Source organism: Callionymus lyra, chromosome 6 (genome assembly GCF_982586985.1).
Source record: "Callionymus lyra chromosome 6, fCalLyr1.hap1.1, whole genome shotgun sequence".
Taxonomy (NCBI): Eukaryota; Metazoa; Chordata; class Actinopteri; order Syngnathiformes; family Callionymidae; genus Callionymus; species Callionymus lyra.
Genome location: NC_141823.1, coordinates 29,581,064 through 29,600,670, shown reverse-complemented (window position 1 = coordinate 29,600,670; position 19,607 = coordinate 29,581,064). Strand labels below are relative to the sequence as shown.

Sequence of the window (19,607 nt, the reverse complement as noted above, 5' to 3'; positions counted from 1 at the left end):
CTCTGTTGGCCAATCACTACATGCTCTTGGCACCAATGTGTTCCAGGTTGATGACCCGTGCAATCATAAAACTTAGTGACTATTTTTCAGAAAACAACTTTCACACTTTCACACAAAAGGGTGATGGATTATTACCACTGCTAGGCAGGGGATGGTTCTGTATGAGGATTACATTTAAATGATTTTTTTTTTTTAGGAATTGTTGTCAATGGGACAAGGATTTAAGGATTTGTTTTAAATGCAAATCAATATTGTAAACATTGAGTTATTAGTCATGCTATTGTATTCTATTTTTTTTTTTTTTAAATAACAAATATTTACAAAACATACCTATGATATTTGTAGAATTTAAACAAGAAAACAATCCAAACAAAGCATATTTACACATTATTTTAGACTAGAATTAGTAAAAAATTATATATATAGAGATATATATATATACAGATATACTTATAGATATATCCAGAATGATTGTTGATGATTGTTGTCTCCTTTGAAGTGAAGTAATCCTACATCAATGATAGCGGATTAACTGTTAAGACTTCCTGTCTTTCCTCAGGACGAACTATGAATAGCAAAATAAAATTAAAGTTACTAGCTACTTTACTGTGGAATCAATATCATTATCGTGAACTTTACAATGTATTTCACTTTATAAAATAAATTGTACATTTGTTGAAGGAGTTCTGACAGAAGTCATTGGAAGCAAACTGCATCAGCCCTTAGATTTCTTACTACGCATGCGCGTATTGGTCTCGCGCGCGCTCGTCGCTGCCTCCACCTATAAGTAGCGTGTGCGCGCACACCGCCGGTCTTCTCTCTCTCACGTCAGTTCGTTGAGTTGCAGTGTCTGATCGGAGTGTCTTCGCAAAGTGAGCCTTTCTCTTCCTTTTTGAACTTTAAGTGTGGATGTTGGACGCGCGGTGTTATTTAGTCGTGAAACAACTATCTTTTGTTATAAATATTGACGTGAAAACGGTGTGTATCGATGACGCCGGTGCTCATGGGTGAGGCTTAGCATGGAAGCTAACGGACTGACTGGCAGAACAAAAGAGCATGTGGCGGGACTAGTGGGCCTCGAGCCGCTGACACGTGGTTTATAACTTATTTATTCCCATGTTTGTGTGAATTCGTTTGTATACATGTTTGCTGTCTGTCGCAGCTGCTGCACCGGCCTGTCAGCGTCTGGACAATGACACGGTGCCACATGTTGGCACTTACGTCATTTACGTAACTCTTGATTCCTGTACACGACAGGCTACACTGCAACCAGTTTTTCTGCTTGATGTGTTTTTTGCCTTGTTTAATAAGTCCGGAACTCTTGTTAGGTAAAGGGCGTTTTTCGCAACTCTTTATATCCGAGCTGTGTCTTAACAATCGTAACATAAGTGCATTGAAGGTTTTCTTTAACGATTAAATACTTTTTTGGGACATTTTGTAAAGTCAAAAACAAATGTATTGTGAGCTTTTCAAATCTATCTAATATTCGGTGTCATTTACCAATGGACAGAGATAAATTGAATATCTAAAATATGGTATTGAATGTAGCTTGAGTTGTAGGAAACTGTTTGTACTAATAAACTAAAATTCAGTGTATTTTTCATGAGAACCTAAATTTGCCTTTGAATTATAGTGTTTTAGCTTTTATTTAATTGTTTGTTCAGAGCTGCATTTGTTGTAACTGGTCTCTGTAGGTGTGGTTTGTGGTTCACATGCACATCCTGCATCAGCAGGTTTTTAGAGCAACATCTCTTGAGAGTTTGCATCAACACTTGGTGACTTTCCATCACTAGCTTGCATCATGTGGATCAATATAAATGATTATATTGCAAATTGACACTAACTTAAATGATGAGATCATTAAAATAAACGGCAAGAAACTATTAAGGTTCGGTTCTGGCTTTGCTCAAGTTTAAAATCACAGTAGCACTAAAACTAAGGGCAATATATTGTATATTTAGTGCAACGTCACCATTTAAATGGATACAGTTGTTGGAATTTAAAATGTTTAGTTTAATAAAGGAGTTTTATTTTTCCCCAAGTCAACATTGAGCCGAGTGTTACTGGCAGACAAACTAGTAAGCGGTAACTATGTCACCTGTCGGTGTTTACATGAGTGAAGATGACTTATGGGCGGAGCTAGCAGTCACCTTGTGTCGGTCACTAGATCAGGACTCTGCTGACAGATAAGGCTGGTTGTCTCTGTGATGGGCTCGGGGCCTTCGGCAGCCGGCCCAACAGTAGTCGTTGCCAATTTCAGTCCAACGCCGTGAGTGATGCAAAAGTTCTGCCGTAGATCCTTCTAATGCGTTTTCATTTTCTTTCCAGAGTCATGGCCCAGCTGCAGGAACGCACCTTTATTGCCATCAAGCCCGATGGAGTTCAGAGAAGCCTCATCGGAGAGATCATCAAGAGGTTCGAGCAGAAGGGCTTCAAGCTGGTGGGCCTGAAAATGCTCCAAGTAAGTTGATCGTATGCAGGTGAAGGGCAGCTTTCATAATAGTTGCATTTAATCCTTGGTAAACGCTATATAGTGTGACTCTTAAGTCAGTCGGCTGCTTAGCCACAGTTATTCCTGGCAGACCAGGGATTAACCAGTGCTATTGCTGCTCCTCATAGATGTTTTGACTGAAGCACTTATGTATTGGATCGTCAACGTTCCTGTGCAAACTTAAAAGATCCAAGTCCTGGTGCGGTAGACTGTTTTGCTGCCTGATCCTGGTGGTAAAGCTCTGTCTTGAGGTCACCTACTCCTCATCCATTAGATTAAACCATTCCGGTGTCTATTTTGAGTCCGCCTAAGAATCTATACGGTTCCTTTAAGGGTTTTGTCAAAAAATGAATGCGCCACATGAAAAGTCATAGATGAATATTGTGTATTGCAAGTCTTCAAAACTGTATCACATGCCTTGATCCAAATGGGCACAATTGTCATTAAATTGATAATTATATGAACACCTGGATAAAATGTCCAATTTTTCTCACCTACTGTTCTAAAGAATTTTAATTGTTTCACTGAGGAATATTCTTGTACACTTGTACAGCTGTTTCTGTCCAACTTGTCTTGTTTACATAAGTTGGTAGTACAAGGTCATGTCTAGTCTTTGTATACAATCTTGCATTTAAAGGCTACACTATTTAAAACTTAATCATACAAGGGAAATGAGCAGAGGGATATTTTCCTACCATTTCATGTAAGTGGGAAGTAAATATTTTATCTGCCTTATCATTTTTGTTATGTTCACTTGTACCACAAATTGGTACTACATGTATTGAATTAGAATAATGGGGGGGGGACTGCAGCAATCTATCACCATATATTAAAAGGCAACAGTACTCGGTGTATGTTTGTACGAACCTCTGTACTTCCATCAGACCTTTCTTACACATGCACTGACGCTGGATCTGATTTTAAAGATGTGTAGCTATGAGGTGTATGTTTAACGGTCTTGTTCTGGTGCCACAGCCCTCCGAGGACCTCCTGATGCAGCACTACGCCGACCTGAAGGACCTTCCCTTCTTCGCCGGACTGGTCAACTACATGAGCTCTGGCCCTGTGGTCGCCATGGTAACACTTGTTAACTTGACTAGTTGTAATTATTTGAATGGTCATCTCAAACTAACCCAACCATGTCGTCCATCCCAGGTGTGGGAAGGACAGGGAGTGGTGAAGACTGGCCGAGTCATGCTGGGCGAGACCAAACCTCAGGACTCCAAGCCTGGAACCATCCGTGGAGACTTCTGCATTGATGTTGGCAGGTGTGTCTCTGTGACTCGTGACATGTGATCTACTCGTGAGGCTGACTCAACTGCTCCACAGGAACATCATCCACGGCAGCGACTCTGTGGACAGTGCCAATAAGGAGATCTCACTGTGGTTCAAGGAAGATGAGCTGGTGCTCTACACCAGCTGTGCCTTCAGTTGGCTCTACTGAGCATGACCCCCATCTGCCTCTCACCATGACCAGAGGAAGACCTCACAAGTAGCTCACCTTCTTGAACTGATCATTCTGTCTTGCCGCTTGTCCAGTCTGGACTCACTTAAGGCGTAGAAAACATTCCCATGTTCCATTTCCAGCGTGACTTGAGTTGTCTTTCCAATAAAAAAAACAATTTGTTCATCTGAGTGAGTCTGAACCTCTTTAATACACATGCTATTGTGTTCCAACTACAGGCCTTCATGTTGGAAGGAAACCTTTTATGTACTGTAGATGTGAGTCTAGATAAGGATCACTTGGGTCTTCCACAGGTGTAATCTCAGTTTTTGGGTGGAGTTGTGGATTGACCCTTGAAGGGATCATGACCACACGCAGCTCAAAGGAATCAAACTGCCATTAGACAATGAGGTTTAAGTGTGAACCATGATTTACTTGCCAAATCTGCTTGATCTTCAGTTTGCCTTCTAAACACTAAAGGTAAAGTCTGCAGAAACTCCTGACTATACTGATTTAAAGGCCCAGCCTATAGGATTTAAATGAGTCTTCCCATAGTTTATATTTAACTAGTGTGAAATCTTACATTTTAACTTTCACAAAACAATTTTCAATAAATGAATTGGAGAAAAGCTGTACAACTAGAAATTATAATTTAAATGTTTTGCAGGGCCATATACCCAGCAAGGCTCTTGTCTAAGAATTGGAAATGTTCCATTTCTGACTTGAAACATTCACCTGTGTAACTATTTTCCTTATGTTTCTAAGAACTTGGCAAAGACTCACAATCAACCGCAAATCTGCTCCAAGTCATTTGCCATTTTATTCAGTGTAAAAGTCAAATCTTACAAAAATCACCAGAACTTCACAGCCATGCAAAGATTTAGTTGTTTTTTTCTCTTAAACGCCTGTAAACAAAGAAGCCGCCCATCACAACCCGATATACTGATCCAAACATTTGGTTTTATTTACAAAGTCTATCAAAGCATGATCACAGCACAAACATCCCATAAGAAATCAAACCGGTATACACTATCAAAAAGATGTACAAACATTATCTAATGTACCGCGAGGGCCAATGTTAATATCAATAGATTTATAGCTATTAACATAGATCTTTTTTTGCATTTGTATTCAAAATAAACTTTTTTTTTAACCATAACCCAACACAATTATTTTCAGACAATAATCCCAACACATTAAGTCATTTTTATCAAATATATATGTGTATATATATTTATATGTATCTATATATAGCACCACGATAATGATTTAATAGGATCAGGAAGGGGTGAAATCACATACAAAAGACCCGTGTTAGTATCCAAGAAAGTAAAAATGCCCAAAACTCCTCCTGGTCTCTCTTTGATGTGAGCAGTGACAGCTATGGAAGCCCATTGATGTCTAATGAAGAGCAGGTCGATAAATAGAATAAAGATGTCACATTTTGGGTTGTCTTCTTGGCTGTTATTGCGGAGTTTAAATAAGGGGGGAAGTTGTTAAGCGATGTAATACCAGCAGGTTGGACGTCAGTATCTGTAATGTCACATTTTTGGCATTAATGAGCTTCCATAAAATGCTTGCAAACAGCAGGAGGAACAAACAAACAAAAAAAAGACAAAAAATATACAAGCTCGGCACAGCATCAGAACAACATCTGTTTTACATGCATTTTACTCGATCAGTGCACCTCGTTTCATATAACAAACCAGTAGATGGCGCTCGTTACTTGTTCCAAAAATTTGAATGGGTAGAGAAGTGAAAACAAATATCTACACGGGGTGGCGAGAAAACCCAAAAAGAGTGTTGATTGTACATTGTTTCCAGAGTAGCAGCAGTTAGTCCACCAAACAGTCTTTTGTACGTACTAAGATATATTAGCGCGTCGGGTCAGAGGATGAACCGCTGAGCCAGATGTCTGCGAGTCTCTTATTGCTGGTTTGGTCCATCCATCAGCAGAGTGGAGAGTCACACATGGATTACAAATATTGAGAACATGGAGGTGAAGATGCTGCGACTCTCAGTGAAGCTGTAATGATGAAGTAATAACCACTCTAAGGGTGGAACAAAGACCAATAAAGGGGGCGCTCCAGAGTCATTTTTCATTTGGTGAATTCATTATCAAGAAATAAACAAATAAAGAGTGTTTGAAAACCTTTTTCCATTGAAAGACTTTAAGATACAGAGGCTTTAGAGAAACCTTTAATTCCCACAACATTTGTTTGGATCAAATAGAAACTTGGATTGGAAAATGTACATTTTAAATTAAATTATTAAAAAGTATAATTTATTCACGTATTTTAATGAAATAAAGCGTTTGTCATAAAAAAAAGATTTAGGTATGGATGGGACTTTCTTTTTAGAACTGTGGCTGCTCATTTACTAGATTCATTAAGGTAGGGACGTTTCAAAGGACTACCACCATAAACTATATTTAAAGAGAATAGAAAATGTTTCTTTTTATGGTTTTAAATGAAAGAGATTTAACTGCAACCTGCCTTTAAAGCATAAAACTGTTCAACTCATGGGGTCTAATTTGAGGAGTAGCTCCCAGCTACACGACAACAACATCTACAAGCACCACCTTTACGTCAACACTAAGATCTACAAACAGACTTTTGGAAACTTGTTTAAAGTAGCCAATGTTTGGATTGGACACTCATTTATTGAGTGGCTGGACAACAGTTCTCATCACAGCTCCATCATGGCTGCCTCCAGTCACATGACCGCACTCTTGCACAACACAAAACTTCCTGAGAAATGTGAACCTTACTGGTAGTGAGAGAAGATGGAACCCAGGAGCGAAAACTATCACAGACGAACATTTAAAGGACCTAGTAACGTAGTGATCATGTGATTTGTGGCTGCTGTAGTAATAATCATCATGTTGGATCTAGAATTATTGCATATTAGTAATAATATTAATAAACCACCTCGTTTGCTTTGATAAAATTCTTTCATGTTTGGTGTCAAAGTTTTTCTTTCTTTTTTTTTTGCATATGCCAGACTAGTATTAAACTTTAGCTAAAAGTGGCTAGCATCAGGAGGTAGCGTCAAGAACAATTAGTCGTCGAGTCATTTCAGATCAGGATTCTCTGTTACCATCATTAGTCAGAATAAAGATATATTTATATATTTGTATAGATGTATGTTTGAGTATAGACTCTACATTTACTGTGCCAACGTGTTACGCAGGTATGGCTCAGTCCATCCTAAAACTAGCTTGCATACGCTAAAGATAAACTGTGTTGCATATCGCGGCGGTGAAACTTTATGGACATCAAATATGCTTCATGATATACAATTTTAAAAAGAGGCCCGAGGCCATAGACCTACATTTACTTTTGAGTTACGCGCTGATTTGCTCGTTAAAACGGAGGTTTTAATCCAGAATACAAACACGGTACATAATTACTCTGCTGGAATCATTCACGAACATGGAGACAGATTATATCTAGAAAGTCACATAAATATAGATTACCGTTTTAATGCTGGTGTCACGGAGCCATAAATATTGTAATAGATTCTTTTTTTTTTTTCTTCAGAGGTTGTGTTGTGGATAAATGGTCTTTGAAAGCAAGACTTGAGAGCAGGTGAGGACTTCACCTGTGCCTTTTGTGAATATAAATAAATTCATGAGGGAAGATCTCTGACTGGATAATGGCATCAGAGGGGGGAGAACACGGGAGTGTCAAATCATACCAGTAAGGTTTTATTTACGCCGCTGCTGCTCACTTGCATCGTCATGAAACGTGTCTTCTCCACAGCTGCATGTTACTCGGAGTGCTGATGACATTGTGACGCATGGAAGGTCAATTGGACAGTTTTTTTGGGAGAGGTCCGGCAACATGTGCCGTGGACCGTCTCGACTCGTGCGAGTCGCCGTGTTGGCCGAGGGAGCACATTGGGGACGAACATTAGGCAGGTTTGCGAGCGTTGCCGACGGCTGTTAGAGCGTCTTCCTCCTGCTGATCACCAGAATTGCAGATTTAAGGCACTTGTGCACCGCTGATGATTCCGCCCCCACTGTGAGAGGACTGTGGACAGACGTGAGAGTCGTGTTGGGCTGTCGATACGCATGCAGCTGTGGAAAACATCTGGCCAATCTCCTGAGCGACGGAAGTGAGCAGCAGCCTCCTCCATCGCCAAACCTATACTCTGAATAAATCTTCACATACTATTTGAATATAATCACCTTTATCAACACAGAAGCCACTGAAAATGCAAAACCATTACGCTAAGACGAAAAACAAATATCGAGATCAAAAAAAAAAAAAAAGACAAAATAGAATTCAAGTACTATAAACAAAGTCCATCTGGCAACATTGTGGAGAAGAAAATAGTCAAAATATACACAAGTGTGTTCTTCTCTCAGCCAGACGGCTCAGGCCATTGAAAGCTTGTGTTCAGTGGCTGACTGACCTGAAAAGCAAAAAAAAGAGTTTCCCAGCTTGTTTAAAAAAAAGGTTCTCACAGTTTGTATGGGTCTCTGTGCGGCTCGGGAGCTTCGTCACGGCTCCTGTTTGATGTAGTAGCTGCCGGAGCCGTTGCTCTCCTGGTCCGACGTTCCCTGGGAGAAGGTGAACTCGTCCGCCGCCTCCTCCTTCATTCTCAGGAGAGAGTCTGCAGGAGACAGTGGGAGGGACACGGTGAGACGTGTTGCGTGACCGCGTGTGCTCGTAGAAAAGGACATGCATGGCGAGTCAGCGGAAGATCACATGAAACATGCCACCTGCAGAGTGAACACACCACGATGATCTTGCACAGGGAAGTCTAGTCTTGGACCTTCGCTAGCATGAGAGAGCCATGTGAGCATGAACATGTGCAAACACAGGTTTCCATGGTTAACATGCAGCAACCAGCTCCACAGCGCCGCCCCGTGGTCAGGCCAAGGAGGACTGTCTGGTGTTGTGGCGTTTCAGCGTCGTGCCGTTTTTTTATTCGTCGTTTTTTTTTTTTTTTTTTAATCAGCAGTGTGGCGTTACCTGATTTGTGGGTTTGGTGAAGGTGGATTCGGGGCTGGGGCCGAGCGGGCCCCTGGGAAGGATAAGGGGGCGGGCTTTGCTCTTCGTCGCCAGAGAAGCTCCTCCTCCTGCCTGCCTGACTGAAGGGCCGTCGACCAACTGGAATCTTCCTCTCTAAACACCAAGCCAGACTCGGGTCAGCTACCAGGGGCTTATTACACACAGGGCTTCAATTCAACTGGAACCAGTTTCGCCATGTTTAGATGAAATTAGGAAGGAAAAGTCAAAGGTTAGGGTGAAATGGGAATTTAACCTCACACTGCCGGTGATGTGGCCACCTGAATAAGCCCCTGGTCAGCTGTACCCAGAACGCACAACGATGCACCGTGGTGAGCTAGAGAGCTCAGGGGAAAGTCTGCTGACACAAAAGTCAGCAACACTAGTCCAGCTATAGCCGTGCTAACAGTGACGGACGTCGTCCATTTTCTCCTTCTTTATCCACTGGGGATTTCAATGCGTTTCATATCTTTATTGTAGTTTTTTTTACTTCCTCCTGATTGTTTGAGACATATGTTCATTCACCATTTGGCTTGAACCATGGGTGTTTGCACATGTAAATGTTCATCTCAACTCACTAAAGTAATCTCGCTCTGAATTATAAAGGATTTTTGAAGTTCCTTATTGTGATGTCACACGGTTCATTTGGAACACGTTAAATAATAAACTTGCCGTTCGAATACGAGGAAGATTTATAGGCTCAAATAGTGTTTGTGGCTCCCAGTGTCGGAATAGCGCAACTACAAGGTCAAAATATATATATATATATATATAAATATATAATAAAAGGTAATGAAAGTAAATCAGATTTTTGTGTTGATCGCTTGTTTTATCTTTCTTTTGAAGTATTTCAATACAGAATCCATGTCTCTGATTCACTGCTGTAAAGAGGTGTCATGGTCACACGACACTCAGACTGTCCCGGCAAAGTTATGCAATGAAGAGCGCTAAAATATCAGCTAGTTTCTACTCCATGGATCATGACTGTAAAAAATTAAACAATATATACAGACAATATAAAGCAATAATAAGAAGAACATCATGTTACATATTGCTGCTTAAATCTACGGTTTGTGTTTCAAAAGGCTGCATGTTAAATGTGTAGTTATGGTCTTTATGACTGATTTAATATGTTAAGTAACAAAATATATGCACATCTACAATAACTAATGAATAAATTAATATTTATTTATACAGACATTTTACTCCTCTGATTATTATTTTTTTTATTTAACAGAATTGTTTTAGTTTAAATTCATTAAATGAATTTACCTCACATACAAGGAGTAAAATAACAAAGTTGGAAGCTGGATAATAATTTTAAATAATTGGTAGTTTGGATTCTTGATGTTGTTTTCAGCATTGTTCTTTAATCAAATTATGATAATGAAACTAAGTGTTGCATTTAGATTCCAATTGCCCCTTGTTCAGGGACGAATTATATCCAGCACACACTCTTCATTACATCAGAATCATTCAATACTTATTTACTTTAAAAATATTTTATTTTTCACAAGTGAGGCTGAAAAAACACCTGCCCTGTCAATCATTTATGTTTTTCTATTTTAGAGCCTTCTAGACTCTGTCAATCAATAGATTAAATCCATTACGATCGCACGAACAAAATAATCAATCAAACCCATCCTTAATTATCACGTTGATTCCTTCATGCAAGCTTGACGATCTACTCCACACACAAAAATGTGAATCTATCCCCTTCCTCTCTTCATCACCTGCTACAATGCAACTGTAAATCAAATACCCAGGAGCCACTGACCAATCAAAGAGCAGCACAACCGCACAGCACATGTGAAGCCAGTAACAGTGAGAGGAGCAGACAGACAGAAAGAGAGTGTGTGTGTGTGGGCGTGTGTGTGAGTGAGTGAGAGAGAAAAAGTTTGTTTTTTTTTAAACGAGGAAGAAAGTAAGAGAGCAAAAGAGAGAAGAGGCAAAGTATTTGTTAAGAAGCAATGTCTTACTTTTCTTTTGACCTTTATACTGCTGGCCCTTTTTCTTCTGTTTGGGTAGGGACTGTGACATTTCTCTGTTGCCTGGGAAAAGAGAGTAAGTCAGTATTTGTCATATACAGTATTTAATAAAAGATTAATTCATGAGAACATTTCATCTCATTTGCACAGAGTCATACAGTACAACCATTTATGAATAAGACTGAAATTTGTATTATTTTGTTTTAAAGTATGCGACTGTACAAGAAGCATCTTGAACCGCACTTCTCTAGACGTTAGCATTAGACGTCTCGTTTTAAAGTACCAGGGTTGTAGAGGAAGGGTTAAAATAAACAAATGGTTCATGTTGACCTTTTACAAAAATAATATTCAATGTAACAATTTAATTAAGGTCAAGGGGAGTTACCTCAAGAAGAGTTTAAAAAGCTGAGAGTACATTTGATTAAAAGGTTTTGCGTTCGAAGCCCTTCTAAATGGTTTGGCATTTAATATTTTTGAGTTTAACAACCTATTGTTGCTACAAATTTACAACAGCTGTTTTTGTAGTGATTGTCAGTCAGCTCTTTATGTCTGCTCTTTTCATACATTTGCAAAATGTGTATACTTTTTAATTGTAGCAAGTTTTTTATGAAGTGTTTTAACTACAGCAATTGTTAAAAATAAAAAGGCCAAACAGTCCAACTAGGTATAATAGCCATTGATTGATCAATCCACTCACTTTCCTTGTGACGAGAAACTTATCACGATTGTCCAAACTTATCATAAAGTCTAACAGATTCTTACTCTGTGATGCTGGCGGTTGGAGCTGGTAGCCCGTCAGTTGACACCAACCCACAGGGTAAAGGTCAGGAGACTCACAGTCCACCCACTGGTCATACTTGTCATCCCAGCCGTCGAAGTGGATCCTCAGTAGCCGGTGAATGATCCTCGTTACTGTGGCGACGCACACCAACTGGGGCTCCATTAGATCGACAGCCTCCAGCTTCATTCCTTGCTGGAAACCATGATTGGGAACCTCCTTGTAGAGGGGCCACAAGTGGTTAGAGAAGAGAGATTTGTCAAACATTGATTGAAATGAATGAAATATGATGCATGTTTCCACAAACATCCGATCCAGTTTTCCAGAAAACCTTTTTTTTTTTTTATTCTATATTTGATTTCTGCATATAGATCCATGTCTCCCATATATTGCAGCTGTCCATGCACATATGGACAGAATAGTTAAAAAATAATTATAGGACCTATGGCAATATCTTGATTTGATGCGAAATGTACATCATCATTAAATAAAACAGTATGTGTTAGTCTATCCTAGTGATGGGTTGTTGAGGCCTCATAGTACAGGGGTGTAATGATCACAATGTATCATAATAAGGTGTTTTCATTTCAAAAGGCCACTAGATGGCAATCTCTGCTTTATAATACTTGGCTCTAATCCACTAATTCAATGAAATCTGGCATCATTTTCAAACCTTCACTAGTCTATCCGAACGAACAAAAACGACCCCTTTGTCGACTTCTACCCACCTTGTTGAAAAGCTTAACCGGAGCAGCTGTTGAACCCGTTTCTCTGAGGTAGTCAAACCATTTAAATGGCAGTTTTGTGTACCCTGTGGTAAAGGCAAAGGTAAAGGTAAAGACATTTTTAAAAGTGGTGTCAGAAATGGACAGCGAACCATGCGACATACCTCTGGGGGGCGTGAGTTCTATGTTGTTAATTTCACAGAAGCCGACGGGGAAGACTGAGGGAGAAGTGCCGTGGTAGCAGAACCAGTCTGATCCATCCACTGCTTCTGAGCCATCAATCCCAATCATGAGGTACCCGTCTGCCAAAACCTGAACAGCAACATAAGTGTGAGGGTATTTGTCTGGGCCTGGGGCCTTTGTTTAGTTTACACATTAAATGATGTGCACCGTTTGTTTATGTTCTAGTACTGTAAATACAGTGTCAAATATATGGAAAGCTAATATGCTTAGCCAATCATCAACAACAAAAAATCCTTGAGGAGTGAAAACCAGCCTGTTAGCCGAGCTTACCTTTCTTACAGTGGCGACACAAATAGCTGAGAGGTTCAGGGGATCGATAGATTCTAGCTTCATGCCATCTTTAAACCACTCCGCATTGTGGTCCACGTCTTTCACCTGAAATGTTGAGATCATAATAAATGGGTTTACATTTTGGGGACCCCGATTCTGGTTTAGATGCTTTGGAAAAAATATTTACTGGTACTGGCTTATTTCAAACTAGTGTAAAAATACATTTTAAGAAAAAACAAAGTTATGTTGCTTAATAATGTCAACTGTAATTTGGACTCTACCAACATAAATAAATATGAGATACTAACTTATTTAAAGAGATGGTAGTTCTTCAAGTATCGGGTCATAAACTTTATGTCCACCCGAGTAACTTCATCACCTACAACCTCTCCTATATACGTCCCAAATTAAAGTCAACTTTTCAACGAAATAAATAAAAAACACTGCTGTCATTTTACTCGACTTGAAATGTCACTTTGAGAGATCCCAGTTACCTAGTGATTATATTGTGGAAGTTTCAAACGCACCACAGATACAACCAACAATGCCTCTTCTACCTAAATCTGCAATGTTGTGCATTCTTTGTTTGCTGATCTACATAAAATAATTTTTTTTTTTTATAGAAGTTGCATGTATATTTCTACATTATTAAGCACTGTGTTAGTCTTTAAGCTTCAGGGGAAAATGTATTGTTTGCAATTACCTTCTGGAAAATCTGTGGGGGAGCGTTAATTTGACCATCCATTTTCCTGGTAACATCTGAAAGGTCAAAACAGGACACAGTGTTACGAATCACTCTGATTGATTTGAATGAACATCTTTATACAGCACTGACATGTGACCACAAACGATTTTTCCAGTTGTGCAGAACTATGATAAGAACTTTCTACAACACTTTAGTGGCTTTTGCAGTGTTTCATGGAGGGAGTTGCTGGTGTAAATGGATCACAGGGAAAAAAACAAACAGAGCGAGCTGATAAAGAGGGCCAGCCCAGTCCAGGACTGGTATAATCGAATGGTATGGAATACTCTGAACATGTGTAGGAGAAGGAGGAGAGTCTATACGACTATGATGATTGAACTTCCAGGAAACAGATTTTAAAATTGCATCAAAATAGAGAGCTGTTAAGGAGATCCTTCTGTTATATATTCATGTAAAAATGATGAGTGTCACAGTCTATAGGTTGGAGTCATTTTAAGTATACGTTTTTCATTTTCCACACATTGAATTTGGTATAATTAAGATTTGTTAAAGTATGCATAAAACATCGAAAACCTAATTTTCTACAATTTTAACAGTATTTACAATTTCCAACTAACTGTTACCTACAAACACACATATGTGGCATTTAATCATTAACAACACATTAGTCATTTTATTCTACCACCAGAAGTTTTAAATTAACCGCTGTAAGTTTTTGAACAGCGGTAAGAGACCCTAGAGTAAACCCAAGAAAAACATTGGAAGAACATTCAAATTTCTCACAACTAGAACTCAAGATTCTTGCCATGTCCCCAGCAGCTACACATGTCTGTTATATTGGACAATTTCTCAACTCCAGTATTTCACTCACCAGAACGCTTGAATCGATGACCAATGCTCCGCGACCAACCAATGTTGTGAATAAGGGGACTGAACATGTGACACCAGAAGTAATCAGACCCGTCCTGGCTCTCCTCATACACTAGCCTGAGGCGACCACCAATCACTTGCTCCACCAAAGCCACCCGTGTCCGGCACAGATAGTTTTTGTCCACCACCTCTACTCGCATGAGCTTCTTGAAGGGAAATTGTATGTTTTCATGTACCTGCCAATCAAGAACCCACAGTTGAGTCAGCTCTATGACCTACCTAATATCAGACTATAGATCAGCTTCTGCAGCCATGTATCTCACCTTTGAACTGAAGTCAGGTGGCAGTGTTTTAGCTCCAGTGAGACGCTTCACAAGAACAACTTTCCAGTTAGAGTACTTATGTTGTATACCTGGAGGAGACGCAATAAAAAATGTGTAAACATCATCAAAATCAATCATAAAAGCAGAGACACTTGTGGAAGGCTTACTTTTTGGAGGTACAAGAGGTTTGCCGGTAGAAGCGCACCATCCCACTGGGTGCACCTCTGGAGTACAGAGGTTACACCAGAAGTCTTTACTGCTGTCCGCATCAAAGCCTTCATACCTTAGGAGGGCCTTGAACCCTAAATAATCACACAAAATAAAACAAATTAATTTGCAGCACAAAACCTTTTTTCAGTAATTAGATTTTTTTTTTTCAAACAACTGTACTGACTTTTTTTAAGAGAAGAAGAACATGGTTTGATGTACTTTTTTCTACTGAGCTTAAAATTATGACAATGAAATAATGAAAAAGCGTATTTAAACATTATTAAGAAACATGCCTGTGAATGGCAGCAGAAACAGATTTTAATTTTTGTTTGCATTGTAAACAGTGTATAAAATCAGTGGACTTTCTTATTAGGTACATCCAATTAGACCCAAGCAAATACACAAACAACTGCAGTGGTTGCAGAAAGTCAAAAATGTGTTCAGCAATTTGAAAATTATTTCTGCAAATACATAAACCTCCATACTACAACCCTTTCAACCTAATTATGCTTACATTTACATATATTTACATATATAGCTTTGTAACCCATAACATTACTGTAATGCTTTATTCTCTCACTCTACTTTTATTGTTCACAGCTGCTCCTCCGCAGCAAAGTTATCATTCCCTGATACCTCGACTGGTTTTCCATCCCCCTCTCCCTTGTGTTACTAGAACTAGAAGTAAAGTACATCAACCAATTTATAAATGTACTAGTCATAACTACAACACAATATACTTTTACACAACATACTAATAAAGGCATCACCACAACAATAACATATAGAATAACAAAGTTGGTATTTATTCAAATAAATAGTTGAATAAACAAAAAGTTGGCGAAACAAAATACTAAGGGTGACAATTTTGAATAAAGTGCAAACAACCCTGCAAATGTCAAGATTATTAAGTGATCAGAAAAAGTCCAGAACTAAATAATATTAACAAGTCAAATAAAAGTATTCTTAGAGTCTTCGCTGCTTTAAAATTAATAAACGTTTTGAGAATAAATGTAAATCAAAGAAGCACAGTCGGTATAATTATATTAGAACAACACAAATGATGTAAACAAATCCAATAAACTAGTGGAAGGACCTGAGAGCTCAGAGGTCTGGATGACTTTGTTCATGATCAGTTTTAAAAGACAATTTTAATACAAAAAAAAAAAATTAATCACATTAGTGACCAACATTATTTAAAAGTTAGTAATTAAAGCGTTTAACTGTGTGTGTTAGATTTCAATTCACACACACTGAATTCTGCGCTGTCAGCTATTCAACCAATAGACACAGGCTAATGTCAGAAATCAGACAGTAATAATCAATAGAAAATTATTTATATAAATAATTTTTCCTAACAAATCCTCACGGTAGCAACCCTCAGTATCAGTCCACGGACAGGGGAGTTTGTCAGCAGTCGTATGAATAAGTGTTGATGAATAAATGGTTATGGCACCATTAAGCCACACACATTAAGAATAAAAAATAAAAATAACTTAGACCAACGAGACATGACAGGCAAATTACAATTGTTTCATTTATCAGAATTTGACTGAAAATATCCCCCTCAGCCCATGCTCCAGGTAATAAAACCGACACTACATCAACAAGCAGTAATTTCAAATATCAATACTGAACCAAAGCCTCTAAAACTATGTTGCCACCGTTTTTTCCCAATTGACCTGGATCGTCACAGAGAGTTGAAAAATACATTGTAGCATCAGACAATGATATAAAATACTTTAAATTACAAATATGGATTTCTCTTAATGAGCATTTTATATCATCATAAAATATAAAGGCATCTTAAATAAATGTACAAAAGGATCAATGTACCTGCTAGCTTAATGATTTCTGCTATCCAGTAGACTTTCATGGGGTGGTTTGTGTCAGAGTTGAGCACCTCTATCCGCACTCCCACCTCTATCCCATCCCAGCACAATCCCATAGGAGCCTGGAGCAAAAAGGAAGACCAGTTATTAGGTGAAAACATAATTGGTAAGTTCATACTCAAGCTGATAAGGGACTTACATGCTTAAAACAACTGACCGGAGCGCCTAATGTGTTATTGCTACAAATATATTGACCCCAGTCAAAGCTCTCAGCAGGAACCACTGACAGAATAAAAAAACAAATGCAGTTTAGAAAGATATATTGAACATCTTATATTTTACTTATGTAGTGGAAACATACCGGCTTTTGATTTGGCCTGGTTCTGTTGAGTTGCTTGATAGTGAGGATAAGCTGCGAATTTGGCTATAAAAGGTTGTTTCTGTAAGACTTTTGCCTTTTTCGTTGGGGGCTTTCCCTAAAAGATTTAAAACAGATTATCAGACGATGTATTGCAAAAACATGACTACTTCAAAGATAAACATCTACCTGAAGCCGTGCCAGGATGCTTGCTTTTTTGGAATTTGAAGAATAACTTCTTGAACAGGAGACACTACAGAACCGCTTGGTTTTAGAGTAGAATGCATCCCGCACTCCGACCATCCCACACATTTCACAGGTGGCTGCAAAGCACATGTCAAATATTAAAGCATTTAAAGTGTCCACCTTTACCACAACGACAGAGATTATGACACCTCACTCGATCAGGTCAAAAATCAAACTAATGACCAAATACACAAAATTTATTTAGAAAGAAAGGGTGATAAAATGGGTATAAAAGGGTACAGGAGTTCTGTTTTAATATTGGATCTGTTATAAACAAACACAATTGCATTCAGTCTTTTTTCTTTTTTTTTATAAATAAACAATAATATTAAAAAATATATATATAATAATAATTTCCTAACCCATTCCTGCTTTGCCATCAGGATAAGTGTAGACTTGTCCATTGGTCTTGATGATGGGAAGACTTGCAGGGATGGAGGACACAACCTCATCCTCACTTTCTTCTGAGCTGGAGCTGCTGGTGGACTCCTCGCTGCAGCTGTCATAGCCATCATACATCCCGAATGAGTCCCGCCGCTTGCGCTCTGGACGTGAGGTGCGTTCACCCTGAGTAAAAAAGAGAATGCTCAGTCATAAAAAAATTTGACTAAAGCATTATTATATTGTAAGTAAGTAAGTAATTTTTATTTATATAGCGCTTTTCCAGAGAAGGCTCACAAAGCGCTTAAAGAATCAAAACAATATTCAATAAAGTATATACTTTAAAGGTCAAGATAAAACTGATAACACAACAGGAGTTCCAGAAAATCAAGGAAAAGCCTGAACAAATAGAAACAAGTGACGATGAAATTTACAAACGTGTGGATTTTGACAATGTGTTTGAGAAGTTAGCGGTTTAATAATTGACATTCAATATGTGAATTACTTATAAAACTTACAATTGTAGAAGGCAACGTTTCAGAAACGAAAAGCAACTGTAAACATTAGAAATTTGGGAAAACATTATGCAATGTAGTTCAATTAATTTATTTTAAACTAAAAACAAATGTTCTCACTGTAAATTTTAAAAACAACTAAAAACAGATTGTTTTTAAATTAGGACAATAAAATCTATTGGCTTGTTTGGATTAAAATGTGGAGGAAAACAACCGGAAAGCGATTAACATTCCGATAGACATTCTAACATGCACATGTAGTAAATGATTAACCTTTAACAAGGAACGACAAAATTAATCCGTATGTTAGTAAATATAAGAACCAATTGAATCAGCCCGGAACAGTACTAAATTGTTTACTTTTGTCACAGCCTGTCTACTTCCTCTCTGGCGCCGCTGGTGTCATATAGGTGTCGCCTCCATGATCCTTTTAAAAATGTGTGATAAAATAAAATCACTTATGCAACAGAAATTGTGTGGTTTAAGTTTACAAAAAGGTAGAACGGCCTTAATACTAATACACTTCCGTTGCTAGCTAGCGCTAGCACAGCTAGCTAGCGGAAATGTATTTCCCCACTTAGCAACAACACACTGCACAGAGTGAAAAATATTTCAGCACGCCTGTGTGCAAGTATATTTAGCTTGAGAATATTTTAAAATACATCTGTTGCGAGTATGGAGTGTAGGCTATATTAAATGTAGCCGAGGCTAACGATAGCGTAAACAGATAACAACAAAGGAGGAGCGCCACCCGTAGCAAATCTTCTGCAAAGGTTTTAGCATAAACTCACCAAATCCCGTGCGTCTTCCATCAGCCCCTCATATAGAAAGCTTTTGAATAATCTATGTTGCTCGCTTAAAAACAGGACCCTCTGCTGGGGGCGAATCGCTCTGTGAAGTATCAAGGTCTAAATAAATACTACCAAAGCAGGATATCAACAAATTACTCTGGCGCTCGTGCGCATGTGCGAGCGTAACCTACTTTCAAGTGATTGGTGGACGAGGAATGGAGGTCATCGAGCGATGCAGAAACAAAACAGTGCGACTGCAGAGGAAACGCAGGGATCGCTAATGAATGGACGACAGCAGAGATGAATGGAAGAGCCGTGAGCCCCATTGTCAACAGTAACTTAGGTGGAATGAGTTGATCACTGTTTCATCTCATAACTTCGTATAGGTTGCTCAAAAGTTGACTATGAGCGAAGTTGGTGA

The 19,607-nt window shown here is 38.7% G+C and overlaps 2 protein-coding genes across 3 annotated transcripts; one reads left to right on the top strand and one right to left on the bottom strand.

The window, feature by feature from the left end:
• The first annotated feature begins 799 nt into the window (after positions 1-799).
• nme2a (NME/NM23 nucleoside diphosphate kinase 2a) lies at positions 800-4,126 on the top strand. Its single transcript, XM_087794656.1, has 5 exons — positions 800-872; positions 2,329-2,461; positions 3,467-3,568; positions 3,647-3,759; positions 3,821-4,126. The coding sequence occupies exons 2-5, from the start codon at positions 2,333-2,335 to the stop codon at positions 3,933-3,935; spliced, it is 459 nt and encodes a 152-aa protein (XP_087650782.1). The 5' UTR covers positions 800-872; positions 2,329-2,332; the 3' UTR covers positions 3,936-4,126.
• Positions 4,127-4,731: 605 nt separating this feature from the next.
• mbtd1 (mbt domain containing 1) lies at positions 4,732-19,361 on the bottom strand. 2 transcript variants are annotated; one of them, XM_087794652.1, is made up of 17 exons: positions 19,187-19,361; positions 17,862-18,066; positions 17,443-17,576; positions 17,257-17,371; positions 17,095-17,177; positions 16,900-17,017; positions 15,021-15,155; positions 14,854-14,942; positions 14,532-14,766; positions 13,661-13,716; positions 12,958-13,062; positions 12,609-12,756; positions 12,448-12,530; positions 11,704-11,938; positions 10,933-11,004; positions 8,918-9,070; positions 4,732-8,555 (listed from the first exon to the last, which is right to left on the bottom strand). In XM_087794652.1, exons 1-17 carry the CDS (start codon positions 19,205-19,207, stop codon positions 8,443-8,445), a joined length of 2,100 nt encoding a protein of 699 aa, XP_087650778.1. In that variant the 5' UTR covers positions 19,208-19,361; the 3' UTR covers positions 4,732-8,442. The 2 variants fall into 2 exon arrangements, with proteins under 2 accessions (XP_087650778.1, XP_087650779.1); XM_087794653.1 differs by lacking the exon at positions 8,918-9,070 and having other exon boundaries at positions 19,187-19,360.
• Between the last annotated feature and the right edge of the window lie 246 nt (positions 19,362-19,607).